This window comes from Strix aluco, chromosome Z, assembly GCF_031877795.1.
Source record: "Strix aluco isolate bStrAlu1 chromosome Z, bStrAlu1.hap1, whole genome shotgun sequence".
NCBI classification, from domain to species: Eukaryota; Metazoa; Chordata; class Aves; order Strigiformes; family Strigidae; genus Strix; species Strix aluco.
Window position 1 is genome coordinate 29,479,568 of NC_133971.1, and position 17,861 is coordinate 29,497,428.

General features: G+C 36.6%; 1 protein-coding gene across 6 annotated transcripts in view; it reads left to right on the forward strand.

Moving 5' to 3' along the window:
• Positions 1–17,861, forward strand: part of SMARCA2 (SWI/SNF related BAF chromatin remodeling complex subunit ATPase 2) — a 123,526-nt gene that overhangs the window by 68,310 nt on the left and 37,355 nt on the right. For all 6 annotated transcript variants that reach the window (XM_074813739.1, XM_074813737.1, XM_074813738.1 and 3 more), the window contains 7 exons: positions 313–420; positions 1,802–1,888; positions 2,836–2,882; positions 4,302–4,468; positions 7,421–7,584; positions 10,063–10,290; positions 13,786–13,863. In XM_074813739.1, the coding sequence (XP_074669840.1) occupies positions 313–420; positions 1,802–1,888; positions 2,836–2,882; positions 4,302–4,468; positions 7,421–7,584; positions 10,063–10,290; positions 13,786–13,863 (879 nt within the window). The remainder of the gene's footprint in view (positions 1–312; positions 421–1,801; positions 1,889–2,835; positions 2,883–4,301; positions 4,469–7,420; positions 7,585–10,062; positions 10,291–13,785; positions 13,864–17,861) is intronic.

Consider the following 17,861-nt stretch of genomic DNA (forward strand, 5'->3'; position numbering starts at 1 on the left):
AAACATGAAATAAAACAATTTTTTTTTAAATCATTTAAAGAATGAGAAAAAAATATGTTTGACAGTTCTGTGGTTACATTCTTAGGATCCAGCTGTCCCATAGTATTTGTGACTCTCACAGATAATCTTCTGAGATACTCATTGCTGTGCTTGCAGTTGGATTACTTCTCAATGAAATCATATGTGGTGTTAGGGTACGGATAAAAGATTAGTAGGTTTTTGGATTTTGTTTTAGGATGACAAGAACCTGCCGTTAGATCCTGCTAACATTATTATGTCATGTGTTTATGGTGCTTGTTTTTTTTACACTAGGTGGAATATGTGATCAAGTGTGATATGTCAGCACTTCAGAAGATCCTGTACCGTCACATGCAAGCCAAGGGAATCCTTCTTACAGATGGTTCTGAAAAAGACAAGAAGGTACAAAAGAAAGGAAACAATGTATTATGATTAAATATGTTAACAATATGATTCCTGTTTTATAAAATTAGTATGTAGGCTCTTACTACAGGTATCTGTCATGGGAAAAGAAATCTCTATCAGACATGCTTTTGTTTTACAAGACTGAAGCTCACACTCTCTAATCACAAGGAAAAGATACTACTTGTATTCACTGTAGTTACAGTGCCTTTCTGCAAACAGGCAGTTTTGGAAAAAGAAGCAGCATTTCCCTTGTCTTACAGAGCTGTTAGTTAAGTATAAATCCTGTTTTGGCTAGCTAGGGCTGTATGCTTGCGTTCATGCTTACAATATCTTTTAATGACAGAGTTCTTTAGAACAACAGTAGGAATCAAAGTCATGTAGTCAGATTTAAGCTACATATTAGTAAATGTTGATTATACCATGATGGGACTTGATCCAGTTAATATAGAGAAAACAAGTTGCCATTCATCAGCTTATTTGTTTATACACTTTTCACATTATAATAAATGTGAAATACCTTGAATAGGCACTGCACAACAGCTGGTGTGTAACAGTTTATGCTTGCACCCTGTTATGTGTATATAACTGATGCAGTGCAATCACATACTGTCTTTCCACCATTATTTTGCAAGTTGCATTGGTAAGATAGATGACCTCTTTTATTCAGTATCCTATTTTACCCTCTTTGTTTTGTGCAGTCAGAATGTTTTCTTTTTTGGGGCTTATTCAAACTCCAGACAAAACTGGTTCTTATCACTGGATATTGATACTCATCTTCATAGTTTGAGCACTTTGTAAACATTGATTTATGTTCCCCTGTTGTATTTTTAATGTAATTTTGTAGTTTGTTGTCTTTTCTTTTGCCCTGCAAATTTCATTTCATATCACAGTAATCTCTAGCTTTTTAGCTGCCTGTGGTCCTGTGTTTTAGGTAACAGACGGGAGGAGGTACTGTAGAATTGAAAAGCATCCAGCTAGAACCGTTTCCTGTTAGAGGATTCAGACCCAATAGAATTTGTATGGTTTCATAATAAACAGTATAAATAAGCAGTATGCAGGACAGTAGATGCTCTGCTTCCCCCTGTGAATACTGCAGGTAGATACATAATGCTCTTTGTGGATTACTTCCAGGTCTTCCTTTTTCATTAAGGAGCCTTTTTACGATAGATGAATTTATACAGCAAGACAACTGCACAGTAGCTTCTGTTTTTTTGTTGTTTTGGTTTTTGGTTTGGTTTTTTTTAATTACTGATGCTGTGTTTGGGTTTGGGGTGGAAGTATTTTTATGCCTGCATTTAAAAATATCTTTCAAAAGCTTCATTAATAATAAGCTAAGAAATTAGATTCATCATCTGATTTTCATTGTTTATGCCCATAGGGAAAAGGTGGGGCAAAAACTCTTATGAACACTATCATGCAATTGAGAAAGATATGCAATCACCCGTACATGTTTCAACACATTGAGGTAAGACTGACAGGTTTGATTTTGAGACTTGGTTTTATTCAGATGGATAACATAATAGAAAACTGCTGTTGAAGCTTATGTGTGTGGGAGAGGATATCTCTGTCCACATCATTTGTGCTGAAAGGGACATGTTTGAAAAACAAGATCATTATGGTCCCTTATTTTTAGAAACAAATGGACCAACTGCCAGCATTTTACTGGTTATCTGAAGTCTACTTTTAAAGCATTTAATCTTGTGGAGACACTGTCTTCAAAAAATGAAGGGTTTTTTTTGGATTTAAGACATTCCAAAGCAACTTAATCTCTACTTGGACCTATTTGGTGAGGCAGAGACACTAGTTCAAAATGCCATGTGTAGAATCTTTGTAACTAGCAGGCTGCTAATCTTTTACAATATCAACCAGAATTGTCCTATTCTATCCATTTGGGGTGTTCAGAAAAAATGTGCTATCTATATAGCATCTCTCATTAGGAACCAAAGTACGTAAATATAATAATATATCTGGAAAGATAGAAAGTGTCATAATTACCTGGAATGTAGCTACATTTATGAATGAATAATTAAGTACCTACTGGAATAATTAAGTACCTACTGCGATGTATTATTGTTGTAGTTTTCACTCTGTTCTCTTGTATGCTAATTAACTAGAGTAACTTGCAAATGGATCTTCCAGTAATTAGTATAAATTAATGAGGTTCTACTGTATTTGTAATCTGGTAAAATGTATGCTGACAGAAGTTACTTCTACAAGCCATGATTTTCAAATAATAGTAGTACAGGAAAACATTAAGCAGAGCACTGTTGCTACAAGGTAGATTCCAAGAGTATGAACATAATGGAACTCAAACCCCAATGCTCATATATTTAATTTAATTGATATAAGAATGCATAATTTTGGGTTATTGTGTAGTTTGTAATAATTTGTTTATTGCTTATAACTCTGCAGGAGTCCTTCGCTGAACATTTAGGCTACTCAAATGGCGTCATCAACGGGTAACTCAGTTTTTCCTCCTATTCATAATGTTGTATTCGAACTAATCATATTAATTTTCTAGAAGGTACATGCTAACAAACTCTAGCAGTTTATAGAAAGGCAGAAGAGGCAGAGGACACATATCTCAAAAGATAACAGTACTTGAAGTCTTATATGAGCGTTTAGGAACCTCCATCTGAAATGATGGCAGAGGACAGGCAGAGAAGATTGAAAACTGATGTCTTCCTTTCCCCTTATTTTGCAATAGCTTAGATACCATCTGAAATTCATTGGAATGACTCTTCAGAGATATCAGTTGGGATTTTTTTCTCTTTCTTGTTACTTTTGCCTTTTGCTTTTCCCTTTTTACCATCTTTATTCCAAATTAAAGTAGCATTTCTTCCATTATCTGAAATGAAATAAATTTAAATTTTGTGTTTGGCACTTTGTGCAACTGTCTAGGAATGGATGCTTTCTGAAGGAAAGCTGTGTATCTTCCACCTGAACCCCTTTCTGTGCAGGTGTTAATGACATTTCTTTTTTTTTTGCTAGCTAATATTCCAGACTATTTGTCTCCTTAATTAGTATACCAGACTACTTGTCTCCTAAACAGTTTAGTCTTATGCTGATTACATAGGTACGCATATCAGAAGGCCATGTATCTTGTAGACTTAAGTATACCATTGCTAGTGATAAATTATATTTTGAGAGTACAGGCACAAGGTTAGAAGAAAATGATGTGAAATTTATTTTTGTAAAGCATATCACTGTGATGCTGATTCAGACATCGTGTATACTTTTATTGATTTTCTCAGTTACGACTTGAATTTCAGTGCTAAGAGTCTGTTTTGCAATTCATAGCATAGAAGACAGAAGAGCAGCTAATCAAAGCAACTGAACATTGTTCAGGACTGCTAAGGTTATATGACTAAAGAGTATATTGTCTGTCAAACTCCTCCCATTATCTCTGTATATTAGTTCAGTCTGGAATATTTCACCTTCATATGCAGTTGAGTGGAAAGGGAATTGTTTCTAACATGTGCCCAATGAATACAACTTACAGCTGCAGTAGATGCCAGTTGAAAGCAAAACTATCAGGTGAATGTCTTAACTGATAAAATGCTTATCTAGCTGAGAAATAATGTTTGTTTTGATAAATCATGAAACAGAGTTGAGTTTCTTAAAGGGAGGTATTCTGTGTAGTTGAAAGTCCGCACAGTTTTTGTAATTGAGGAAAAATCCTGTCCAAATGGCAGTTCATATGGCTGTTTATTTTTTTAGTTTAATCAACATAAACAATTTTAAAGAGAGAAGAGTGGTGTTAGTCTTGTTTATCATAAGTAAATTAATCCTCTCTGTTATACTCTGACATGATAGTGACTAAAAACTTCTAAATGCAGGCTCATTCTGGCATTTACTGTGCTTTTTCTCTTCAACAGAGCTGAACTTTATCGGGCCTCAGGGAAGTTTGAACTACTCGATCGTATTCTACCAAAGTTACGAGCTACTAACCATCGTGTGCTTCTTTTCTGTCAAATGACATCACTCATGACCATTATGGAAGACTACTTTGCATTTCGAAATTTCCTTTACCTGCGTCTCGATGGTAAGCTAAATAATAAGTTAGAAGGTAGCATGCTTCATTGGATTGGGCATGGAAGACCTGGGTTCTCTTTCTGGTATATTCCTAGGACACCAGTGCTGTCATGTGACTATACAAAAGTGTAAACAGGTTCAAAGAATGATTTGACAAATCCGTGAAGGAAGGGTCTGTATGGGTATTTACCGTGAGGTTATGGCAGTAGACCCTTAAGCTGCAGCTTACTAGAATTTTCCCTGTTCTTACAGTCAAGATACTGGGCAAGATGTACTTTTGCCTCTGTCAGTATAGTTCATCTTAAGTAATTCTCCATCCCCCTGGCTCTTGGACTGTTTTCTTTCATCTGTTTAACCTACAAACCATTTGGTTGAGGGATTGTTTTGATGAACACTCAAGTCTGTTCCTGGAATGCAGATTATGTAGAGACTTGATGTTTAGGAGCTGATCTCTTTTTCAAAAAGGTTTAAAATCCAAGGTCCCAATCAGTTGTCACTATCTAAGTTGCCTGAAAGTATTCTTATGATGAGAGATGATAATGCCAGTGTTTTGCCTAGATTCCAGTGGAATTAATTAATCTGTACCTGTTTAAAGTTCAACTGCTGTTCTCCACAGGATAGCTGAATTGCAGTGACAGGTAAAATAGTACCTGTAGTTTTCTTCCTGAATTTCACAGGAAGGTCAGTAGCTTAAATTACTTTACGTGTAGATATGGTTTATTACCTTTGAATAAAAAGATGGTTTAGAAGCATAGTGGAGTAATATTGCAGAGAAAATAACTAAACATAGCATATCCCATCTAAGGCTTAAACCTGTTTGAAAGAAGTTTTCGTTTTGGCGTTCTTCCATCTTGATGATCCTGATGATAATGTCCTTCTTAAATAACGATTATTTTTACTTATATCACACATTGTAGTATTACATAGGGCCAGCAGCATTTATCAGAATACCTTTTAATAGAAAAGCAATGATTTAAGAAAAATAAAACAACATGAATAAAGTGAGAGTTTAAGGTCCTTTTGAATATGTGTTTTATGGCATTTTAAGTTGACTCTTTGCTTCATGCTTTATTTGGAAGAAAAAGCAATGCTGAGAAGTATTCTCATCATTTACAAATATTAATGAACATAAACTTGAAATGCTATCATCTCGAATGTAAAATGGGGAAATGAAACTGAGACACAAATGCTGTGTGCCACAGGATGTCTTTGTCAAAACTGGCTGAAGAGCATAGTACCTTGCTAACAAAGCCCTCCTTGTACTTCTGGCCTGCAGGTGTTTTAATGTTTCCATTGAAGAAGGATGAATTATATTACATCTAGTGTGTTTTAAATTACCTTACACCATGTATTTTAAGTGAATTTTTCATGCTAGAATGTCTATGTCAATATGCAGTGTGGTAAATAGAGCTCCTTATTTTTTTTTAAGGTTTTGCAGGTAATTCATTAAATTAGTGAGATCAATCCTTTTTTATTCTTTTCTTTATTCTTTTTTTGTGATGACAGATATCTTCCATGCTGGAATGTAATATATACGTAGATTCAATCCAGCTGTGTTCTCACATAGAGTGTTTTCTATCCAAGTCATATGCTTCTTAAGGGAATGAGTTTCTCTGGGCCAGAAGTTTGCTGTGTGATTGTACTGGATCTGACTGGGATGAAGTTAACTTTACTCCTAGCAGCCCATATAGTGCTGTGCTTTGCTTTTGTGGCTAGGCAGGGTTGATAGCACACCAGTGATAACACTCCAGTGTTTTGACTATTGCTGAGCAGTGCTTGCACAGTGTCAAGGCTTTCTCTCCAAACCACCCCTCCACCGGCAAGGCTGGGGACGGGCAAGAGGTTGGAAGGGGACCCAGCTGGGACAGCTGACACAAACTGACCAAAGGGATGTGCTCGGCAATAACAACTGAAGGAAAGGAAGATGATGCGGGGACATTGCTCATAACAGCATTTGTCTTCCCAAGCAGTCATTACTGGTGCTGAGGCCCTTCTTTCCAGGAAGTGGCTGGACATCTGCCTGCAGATGGGAAGTAGCAAATAAATTCCTATTCTTGCTTTGCTTGCATGCATAGCTTTTGCTTTTATTAAACTGCCTCTTTATCTCAGCCCAGGAGCTTTTCCATCTCACTTTCTCCCCTGTACTGTTGAGGAGGGGGAGTGGGGGGTGAGGGCATCTGGCAGCCAGCTGGTGTCAACCCACCACAGTAATAGAAAAATGTCATCTTCTGTACATATATTGATACCTGAATAAAAAGAGCAGACTTTCTTTGGCTTTCAGTTACAGAAAGAAGTATAAAAAAGATAAGGCAAACAGTGGACGAGGCTAAGGTGATCCATATAGACTGTTGTTGAAATACATGAAATTAATCCAGTCACCAAAGTGCATAGGGCTTGTTTTTTACTTAGAACTTTGTCTACGTTTTCACTATGATTGAATTCCATGCCTGCACTCCCTCAGCCATTGTACACCATCACCCTCAAGATAGGACATTTCAAGAATTTTCAGTCCTTTCATATCATGACTCTGAAGGCCAACACTGACATTTTGATAAATCTCTATATATGTAACTTTTTAAAATATTTAGATGCTGTTGTGGCCAGGAAGAATTAGTCAAGACTGGAGCTCTCATCTGTTTGTGTATAGTAACTTCAAGTGAAATTTATGTGAGTCATAAAAAGGTATAACAATGTTAGCCAACATTTTAAAGTCCACTTTTGAAATGTCAGAAGAAATACTTAAAAGAGGTATTTAGAAGTCTGCCTCTAAGGTGTGATAGGCAGTTGACCAAAACATTTGTGGCCAGTGTTTATTCTGTATTATGGAAAATGTGGCAGAGATGGCAAAGAGCAAGGGGGCTAAAATTTCCCTTCCACATGTACCTCTAGCAACTGACATTGTATTTATATTATTTCAGTTCGCATCTTTGTTATAGGGTATTTTTTTTTAATTTCTTTTCAGGCACAACAAAATCAGAAGATCGAGCTGCTCTGCTGAAGAAGTTCAATGAACCTGGGTCACAGTACTTCATCTTCTTGCTGAGCACAAGGGCTGGCGGGCTAGGCTTAAATCTCCAGGCTGCTGACACTGTTATAATCTTTGATAGTGACTGGAATCCTCATCAGGTTATTTTTATTTATTTATCTTCATGAAATGTGCAAATAATTTATGATGCTTTTTTGAATTGCTTCTTTAAATTGGGGATATAGCCTGGGGTGAAAGGAATAGATCCAGGTAAGTCATAAAATGCTGCTTTGAGAGGAATTGGTGAGCCAAACTGTTACAATCAGGAAATGATTTGGTTTGAATCGGTGAAGTAATTCTGTGTCTGTGTATATATTTTATCTGAGTGTTAGGGAATCCACAGAGCTAGGAGCCTTATAGACTTGCTTCATTTGTATAACTATACTAATTCTTAGGACTTTACCCTTAGGACATTAATAAGTAACTCCCCATTTTGAGCCTTCAGTAGATGGGTTGCAATATTTTAGTAAAGGGTGAGCAGAGTGCTGCCTGTCTCAGGAAATTAGTGGCCATATGAGGGCAGCAGTCTTGGCCTGAGATGCTGAATTTGCACTGTTGATGTGAGGGAGTAGTAAACCAGATAAAGAGAGTATTAAACCACTTTGGCATATTTAAAAAAGCCAGAAGATGTAACTGAAGTCTATCACGTAGTGCCTTTTGGTTTTTTAAGAACCTAAGTTAGATATCTCTGGAAGTACATAGCTATGTGTGTGTTTTCAGCTATTGTGCAAATATATGTAAATCACATCATAGTCAGTGGCCACATGTAAAAGTAAGGGAAGTAAGACTAAAAAGAGTTTTATAGAGAACTTCCAACACAGCACTCCCATAGATGCCATGGTGACCAATTTAAAGCAAGGCTTAAGAAATTCAGAGCAATTTTATTTAGAGGTTTTAAAAGCAACTCAGAAAGCACTTCATTCTTTGTATTTTTGCTTGGCTTTAGGTCACTTTCAGAGACAAGTTTAATGCAGAGTACTGTATATTTCAACAGTTGGATAGCAATAAATCCTTGTAGCATAGTAAGAATTACAGAGTATTTTCTGGAGTATTCAATGGGCAGATTGCTAAATTAGAAAATCATAGAATCATTTAGGTTGGAAAAGACCCTTAAGATCATTGAGTCCAACTGTAAACCTAATGCTGCCAAGTCCACCCCTAAACCATTTCCCTAAGCTCCTTGTCTACACGTCTTTTAAATGCCTCCAGGGATGGTGACTTCCCTGCGCAGCCTGTTCCCATGCTTGACAACCCTTTCAGTGAAGGAATTTTTCATAATAACCAACCTAAACCTCCCCTGGCACAACTTGAGGCCATTTCCTCTTGTCCTATTGTTGCCTGGGAAAAGAGACCAACACCAACCTTGCTACAACCTCCTTTGAGGTAGTTGTAGAGAACGATAAGGTCTCCCCTCGGCCTCCTTTTCAATGTATGTGGTTCCTCTTCTCCTGCAGATGAGTGATTTGTTCATTTTAATGAGAAAGGGGATAGCTGGGGGGGTGGGGGGCGTAGCACTTAAACGTCGTATTTCCAGAAATAAAAACTTCTGTTTCCTCACTTTACCATTTCCCTGTGCTTCTGAGAATGATTATATAAACAAATTTATACTGTAGTTTCTTCTTTACCATTAATGCAGAGTACAACTTCAGCTTGCAGCAGCTGCATCGTATGTAGTGCTTGGGAAGGGAATTGTGGGAGGGGAGTGCTAGCAATGGTAGCAAAAGCAAGGTGCTAGACTGAAACAGGCAAACTCATAGCCCTTTTTTTTCTCTGAGAAATTTCTGTGTTGTGAGGTGGCACAAAACTGTGATAGCATTTTGAGGTTAGGTACCCTTCATTATCTGACTATGCTAAAGTAGAGACATATAATTTATAGGAGTTAATAGATTTCTCTTTTACCCAAATAAAATATGTAAGATTTTGAATTAACTAATTCTTTACCTATGACCTGCAGTATACTTTTTACTTACACCATTTCTAAGTGCAATCACCTGACCAAAAAGTAGTAACATTATTCACATTCTATATATGAACTTTCAATCATGAAGATCATATTTAAGCTGTTTTAACACAAATATTTCAAGTTAAAAGCTGATGCAACAGATCAAATAATTTTTAGTTAACATATTTAAGAATTAGCAACAGCCTTTAGTAGATAAGTTTATGTATGGGTTTTTCCCTAGTAATTTTGTTGCTTTCTTTTCCTGCAGTCAAGCGATATTTTACTTTAGGGTTCATTCTGCCTTGGAAGGCCATGAGCTTTGAATAGAAGGGAAAGAATAAATACATCAGCCCTTCTCAGTCACTGCACATACTTTCAAGAAGCTTTTGGCTTACTGCATTTACACTGTACAGGGCATGTCCATGTTTTCTCCTTTCAGTTTTCTCCTTCCTGAGCCCGATGAAGTTTTGGGAAAGAAAGCAACGAGGAATGAACTATGTGAATTGTGGTGCACTGTCGTTTGAGTACTTCCTTTTTATACCAAACAGAATTCAGCATTATAATGTCCTTTAAGCAGAGAACGATTTCTGTAGCACACTTACAATATAAATCACTCTCTGTGTTCTTTGTCTAACAGGACTTGCAGGCCCAAGACAGAGCTCACCGAATTGGTCAGCAGAATGAAGTTCGAGTCCTGCGACTGTGCACTGTGAACAGTGTGGAAGAGAAGATACTTGCTGCAGCAAAGTATAAGCTGAATGTAGATCAAAAAGTTATTCAGGCTGGAATGTTTGATCAGAAATCTTCAAGCCATGAAAGGAGAGCCTTCCTACAGGCTATACTGGAGCATGAAGAAGAAAATGAGGTAATGTAGAAATAATCACTAAGAGAATGTTTCAAGAAGTACTGAGTCATTTTTTTCATCAGTTACAAAGATTGTCATCCCCTTTGAAGTTAGAAATGTCATCATATTCTTACCATCCAGTCAAAGAAACAACTTCATTTTTCTCTCTTTTTTTTTTTTTTGTCACAGTAATAGGTTATAATGTAACGGTTATGATGTAATGATATGATTAAATCCTAGTGTAGAATTAGGCATTGTAACTTAAATCCATTCCGCCCTTTCAAAATTTTGGCAAAAAAAATGTATTCAAACAAAGATTTTTTTCCAAAATGGAGTATAAAACAGTTCCTAAATCCAGTTTATATGTTAAACTAGGTAATCTGATTTTCAGCCATGCTAAGCAACTAGCACTACCTAGGTTCAGTCATGAAAGACCCTGCTTACTTCTTTTGGATCATGGGTAAGAGTTAGGATCTGCTTTGACATGCTTTGGGCTTAGAACAAGCCAGCAAAATAACTGTTTCCTTCTGGTATTGTGTCCAACCTGGACTTTTGGTTACCACTTCCTCTTCAAAAAACAATTAGCTGTTTAAAAACAGCTGCTAAGTCTTTCCTTATAATAGTGGGAAGTGAGGTTATAGAGTCACTGACTGTATGTCCCTGTCTTTTCATTGTATTCTTCTCTGGATTTGTAATTGTTGCATGGTGAGCCCCTTCTTATGACTGTCACTGCAGAGTCTTCTCTTAATGTGAACAAAATTCAGCTTTTGGATGAACGCTGCATTTGGAAGAGAGCATATAAACGTATCAGTTATTCTGAAGACACACACAGAAAATCCTATTCTGCAGTGACTTTTTCCCACCTCAAAAATATTCTGTACTGGTTAAATATGCAGAGATTTCAAGCCTGATTTTTGCCTCTGAGTATGCGTTGTACCTCTGAATATGGTGTGTGCTGAAAGAAAAGAAGATTCTATAGTCTGTGTTTCACAGGCATCATTCATTATGTGGTGTAAAGTTTCAAAGACCAAGGGGTTTACTTCTTCAATAATGAAACCTTGTGTAAACTCTTGGTCTTGTCGTGTATTTAGAAGCTAGTATATCATTAAGAAAGAATTTTGTATTGTTGCTTTAGTACTTTTCATAAGAAATTAAAGAAGAGTGACAAACAGTTTTAATCAGTAATTGTCTTTTATTTAGGGTGTGAATGCAGAAATGGGATGATGTATATGCAGCATTTTTGGTTAAGTAAAACTGTAGTTCTCAAGCAGCCAACACTATCTACATAAGTAGACAGATGAAGTTGCAACCAATAGAAATTTTGATTAAGCCTGTAGATTTGTTTTTAAAATTGACATAGTTTTGTTATGTTTTCAAAGCCCTGGAAAATGCTTAGCTGAAAGTGTTTCAAAAAACAGGATTGTAGTTCAGGCCTACTTGACATGCCTTTCTTCACAGATGACTTCAGAGCAATCTGCTTGTTGTGTTCAGATACACTTGGTCTGCCATCCTGAAGCAAACACAGATTTAACCAAGGTTTGCTTGCCATAGCCCAGCATCGGTCTTTAAAGCAAGAATTGGTATTGCAGTCTGACTCCTAACAGTCAGACTGATGCTGATGCTGAAGCTTTTAAGTAAAATTTCTTTGTGGACAGAGAGTATGCAAAACTTTGCCCAACACTGAAACTGCTGAGGGAGTAAGGGGGATTGAATTTGCACCATCCTGCATGGGTCAACCATTTTTTCTTCATTGCAACAGCACTGCAAACAAAATTTGAATATTAACTGAGAGATTGTTAAGAGAAAGGAAATCTTTCAGTTAAAAGTTATTAATACCAAAACAAATTTGACTTGCAAATACGGAGTAGCACATCTAATAAAGAGACTGTTTAGTGACCGCTTTGTTATATATTCCCATGCTAAGCATGCTTTAAACTTGCATATCAAAGCTTTTCACATTTGTATGTAGAGCACCATATTCTGTTTGTACTTTCTTAGTATTCATAAATTCAGCATCAAAACTCTTCTTAATTTCTTCTTTCCTCTGCTTTTTGCCATTTTTTTTTTTAGCCGTACAAGATAAAGCAAAGAGTTAATTTCTGTGTGTTTAGAAAGATATATTAGAATAATAGGAATGTATGAAAGGTGATTAGAAGTAGCTTGTTCATAGAGGCATTTTTTGTTGTCACTGGTGTTTATAAATTTTTGTTCTGCCAAGCATACGAGGTTGGCAATAGGATTATTCAGACTAACCACGTATGACATAGACACTTGTTACAGCTTCTGCTGTGCAATCCCTTATTTTTCTCATGTCACAAGTTGCTCTGTTTGAGATGATAGGAAGCATGTGAAACTTTCATGATGGTCACATTCTTCACTGAGCATAAAAGAAGGGATCTGTACTCATTTTTTGTCTGTGTGTGTAACTATGTAACTTCCTTTTCTAGAACCACTGACTAGAAGTAAGAACTAGCTCTCCATCATTTTCCTAGTTGCTTCTTCACGTTAAAATTTAAATTATATGTACATTAAGGTACAGAGGTGTTTTTTCTGAGCTGTAGAAATCTTGCCAGTGGGGGGAACATAAGATGTGTGGATATAGATAAGGGCCTTTTCTGTTTATCTCTGGGAAAAAAGAAAGCTACGGAATGTTAGTTTTCTGGGTGCTGTATGCAGCATTCTGTACTCCCATTTCACTGAGTACAAGACAAGGGTTTTTATGAAAAATTTTAGGCCTGCAGCATACTGTAACATAAGTTCAGTAAGCCCTATGTAGGAACCAGTCTGTAGTTTTATTCTTTCAATTGACCTGTTGTCAGATTTGAAATACTGTGTGCTTTCAAAATAATTCAGGGAGGGAAACTGAATATTGTGGACTCTGATTGTGTTAACATGGGTATCATAGCTGTTCAGCTTTAAAATTTTATTTGAATTCTACAGTTCTAAATTGTTTTTCCAAGGACTGTTTCTGTTTTTATGAAATAACTCATTTTTCCTGAAGTCAGAGGTTCACATCTCAATTTGTAAGCAGTTAATATTAGGTCAAGAGAAAGAGGGATTCAGTAGGGTTTTTTTTGGTATAATAATATGTTTCATTTTTTTCATTTAACCAGGGCTACTTCATTCTCCTTGCTTTGACAGCAAAGACCTCATAATGCAGAATGGTATTTCTGAGGGAGTACTACAGAACAGCAGAACGGAAATGCATATATTTTAACTGAAGCGCTAACTGTGCTTCTGACCCAGGAAACCACAACCCAAAATTTCCTGGTTGTGTATTTGCTCATTTCCGCATTCTCAATTTATGAAGGTGGTAGTAAGTCCCAATCGTCTCTCTAATTATGTCTGTTTTGCATTACTTCTGAATCACTGAAGACTTTAAAAAAGTTTTAGTTTCATTTTGAGTGTTTCACACGTGTCATGACAGGAGGGTCACTGCAACACTGACCTGATGGGGGCTGTTACTTCAGTTGCCTGTAACTTCTTTCTAATACCTTTACCCATCTGTGTAACCAGGAGGAAGATGAAGTTCCTGACGATGAAACTCTGAATCAGATGATTGCTCGACGTGAGGAGGAATTTGATCTCTTTATGGTAAGGATGATACGATTATAAGTAGAATATCTACTCTAGTGTTTTTAAGAAAGGTGTTAACCTTTTGTCATTCAGATTTGGGAAAACTTGGGAAAAAAAGGAATAGGCTTTATTTACTTGCATTGTTTATCTGAGGAAAGAAGGGTAGTCTACTTAAATACAGAGTTCCTCACATGGCAGAAAGACTTCCGAGATCCTTGCAGACAATATAGTGGAACAGTGCCAATCTGGCGGAAGAGTCTGTCATGACCTGGGAAATTTACAGTGCAAAACACTTGGGCTTGCTAATTCTACAACATACTTTTATTTTTCAACATTTCTTCCAACTTTTGGGCTATGATATGGCATGGACAACTACAGGAACTTAACAAGATAGTAAATTAGTAGACTGACAGTGCTGTTTTCTTTGTGAGTTAACTGGTTTTGGTGATGGTTTTGTCCAGGGCCCAGTTAGCTACATCTCTGCTGCTACAAGTTACTGAAGTAGAGCTAGTGATAGTGGTTCAAATATGAGCAACTAATTTTTACTAGTATTTCCCTTTTTGTTAGTGCTGCTACAACACTGATGGAATAATTACTAAAATGTCAGTGTAGGCATGGCTTTTGCCTTTTAGTTTGTGTACAATGTGAGGATTGCTGGAGGACCTTTGAGAGTCACTGACACGCAGCAGGGGAATACTTAAGTACTGAAGGTAAAGCACCATCCCCTCTAATTCTACAGAGGCTGCTTTGTTCTGCAAGGTGGAACATGTATGTGCATGAATGAAAGTGTATCAGGTGGTATCCACAGAAACAACCATTAATAGGACCATAGGTTTTTAATCCCTCACCATCTTCTGCTCAAGGATTCATCTGTAAAACTTCACTGTTACACAAATATGCAGGGGCCCTTGTTACAGAAGTGACAGTTGTTCAGGCGTACAGCTGGCAAAGGCCATATTCCCCCACACGTCCATGCCTTTTGTCATTGCTGACTTGCCAGTTTAGTCCTTTTGTGCTAAGTTTCATTTAATGTTATCTCAGAATAACTGAAATGCCTAAAGCTAGGCTGCACAGAAAATTAGTGCTTTCAGACACCTGTCTTTTTAAACTTTCCTTCAGTGATTTGGGTGTAATGAGATTTACATGACAGAAACCAAGAGGAAGAGGTGTCATTTGATCCAAAACTCAAAAGGAATAATTTCAGCCAAACTATTGCCTGAAAGTACCCAGAGTTCTGTGAGAGTGGATTTGCTGCTGGAAAAAGCTTCTCAGTACTTCTCCTTCAGACCCAGAAGGAAAGAATTAAGCCATGGATTGAAGATAGCTGATGAATTTATGTCTGTTTGCAGAAATTTTCTAACACTTAATCTTCCTGGACTAAGTTTGAAGGCTATTAACAGCCATTCAGTAAAAAAGTTGAGGGGCCTAAAGTAAAAACAGTTTAAGCATTATGTGGGCTGAAATTATGTTTTTCATATTAATTTACATGAAAGTTTTTAAGGGTGAGTAAAGAGTTGGTGATAGGTAATAAAAATTTGAAGATGCAAAGCTAACATGCTTTGAAAGCAGGGTTTGAAAATACCTCAGATAGAAACAGTGAAGTTAAATATTAATGGCTAAGAAATAATTTTAATTGTTAATAAAGAATTTGTTTTTCATTTTAGTAAACTGTTTAATTATAAAAGAAAAGTCTGAAAAACAAATTTGGCAGTCAGGGTTGTTTGTCTTCTTTTTATCAATATTTTAGGTCTTGCATAGTCAGATAAGGAGCACAAAGATAGGTTTACATTCTCCTTACCTCAGTGATACCTGTGCCGCCTCATTCCCTCTGTTAAGGTTGTGCAGATGTGATCAGAATTCAGCAAACCGCAGTATCCAAGAAAAACGGGGTTTGCTTTGTTCATTTAACTAGGCCTAGAGGTGTAAAAGCATGTATTTTGCTTATTGAAAGTGAGCAGGTCCAAAACAATAGTCAAGACAGCAGATCAGTTCCTCGAGAAGCTGTTCTGTGGTCACTTTCCAGTTTAGAAGTATTCTTTGGCATAGATCCTGAGATGTAGCTGTAGAGCTAAGTACACTGTCCAGAAAAAGGTAGTGTACAAGTGGACTTTGTTCCCCTGACTTTTAGAGGCTCCACATATATAACAATAGGTTAAAACTCTAGATAGCCTCAAACCTTACAGTGTCCTACTTCTGCATTCATTGCAAATGATGGCACTTCATCACATAGTAAAAAAGTTTAGAAAATATTCAGAGAAAAGGTGTGATCTATACAACTCTTGTAATTTCATGATAGTGTGCTTCAGCAAGTGTTACTCTTCCTGGAAAAATTTTTAAGATATATTTAATGTTAAATTTACTTAAATAAAGATTCTTTATGTAAAAACTCTTTCAAGTGGAAGGACAAATGGGTGCCAATACTCTAGTTGTTCTAATGCAGTTTATCTCCTTGAATCCAAAATGGCAATGTAGCAGCAGCTGAGTGTATAAATTACTGGTTTTATACTGGGTGGTTTTTTTAAGGACTACTTTAGTTATAATTTGGAAAGTTTAAGATAACCATTCAGTGTTCACAGCACAGCACTTCTCTTGTGTTTTTTCTAAACTGGAAGTTTTAGGCCTTGAATGTGTCAACACTTAAGTTCTTCACTTAGGTGTAAGCATCAGTAGCATAGGACTTTTTATTTCCAGCATTTAGGCCTCATTGAGGACAGTGTAAATACAATTACTTTATTAGTTACAGTAAAAGAAGGTAGATCTGGTTTGGAAATACATGTTTTGGTAAGACAAAGGAAGATAGGACCAGAGGTTTCTCAGAGATGAAAGTGGTTTGAGTAGTATCCTAAGAAAAACAAATGGCAGTTTGTATCTCTTACATCTCAGATTAACAGAGTGTCTGTAATTCTCCTTCCCAAGCGCTTTTATTTCAGAAAACAGCTATTAAAATATACTACCTTAGTGTTCAGTCTTTGTCTTAGGGATAGAAACGTGGTCATCAGGGAAAAAAAATTAAATTTCAGCATTCAATTCATATACTTAATGTCATTATAATATTACATCCCTGACTTCACTGAAGTTCTCTGCTAAATAATAGAGAAATCTATCACATCTATCCCATTTGGGCCTTCTGTCAGTGCAGCTTACTGGTTGCCAAGTTAGCAACTGAAACCAAGACAGCAATAAACCAAGCCACATGTCTGTCTTGAATAAGACATTTTTTGAAGAGAATTCTGATTGAATGAGATGTTCTTTAAAAGGTGAAATATGGAAGTCTGCTATAAAAAACTAAAGGCTATACAGCCCATTCATTGAGATAATGAAGGTTGGGGAAAACCCACATGTATTTATAGTTCCTTCTTGAGGGTAGTTGGACCTGAAGAATGAGGACACATATCTTACATTCTGCTTTTCACTGAGTTTAGAAATCAGATAGGGTATCAGACAAGATGATGAAGACCAGTTGTAAGATGCTGTGCCTGAGGTAGTATTTTGGGAATGCTTGTATTTGAGAAGTGCCAACATGAGATAAGATTCAGCATATTCAACAGTGCCATCATTAAGCCTCAGTTAGTAAATTTGTCTGAATTTGAGCTGCCTCTATAGATAGATAATACCTCTGAATTTTTGCATGTCTGTATCTTGACTAGGGGTGTAAAGGATGATTTGTCTAGTTGACATCCTGTATAGGTGCAGGATCATACACACAAGGGAGGATTTTGCACATAATTGAGAATGCCTTTTACAAATGTTTACTGGCCAAAGCAGTAGCCTGTTCTGATGCTCAGCCAATTCTGGTGCCAGTCTATTTATGTTAGTTTTTCAATTATGAAAATTAAATGTTCAGTGGCCACCTGTTTGTTTTCTTTGCTTAGCAACTGATTACTGAGTGTGTAAGTACTGTATGACACTTCAAAAGGCCTGTTTGAAAAGGCTATTCATATTATCTGATTTGGGCTACTTTAAAAAATGCAAATGAGATTCACAGGACCTAGGTCAGCGAATAGTCAATAGATGTG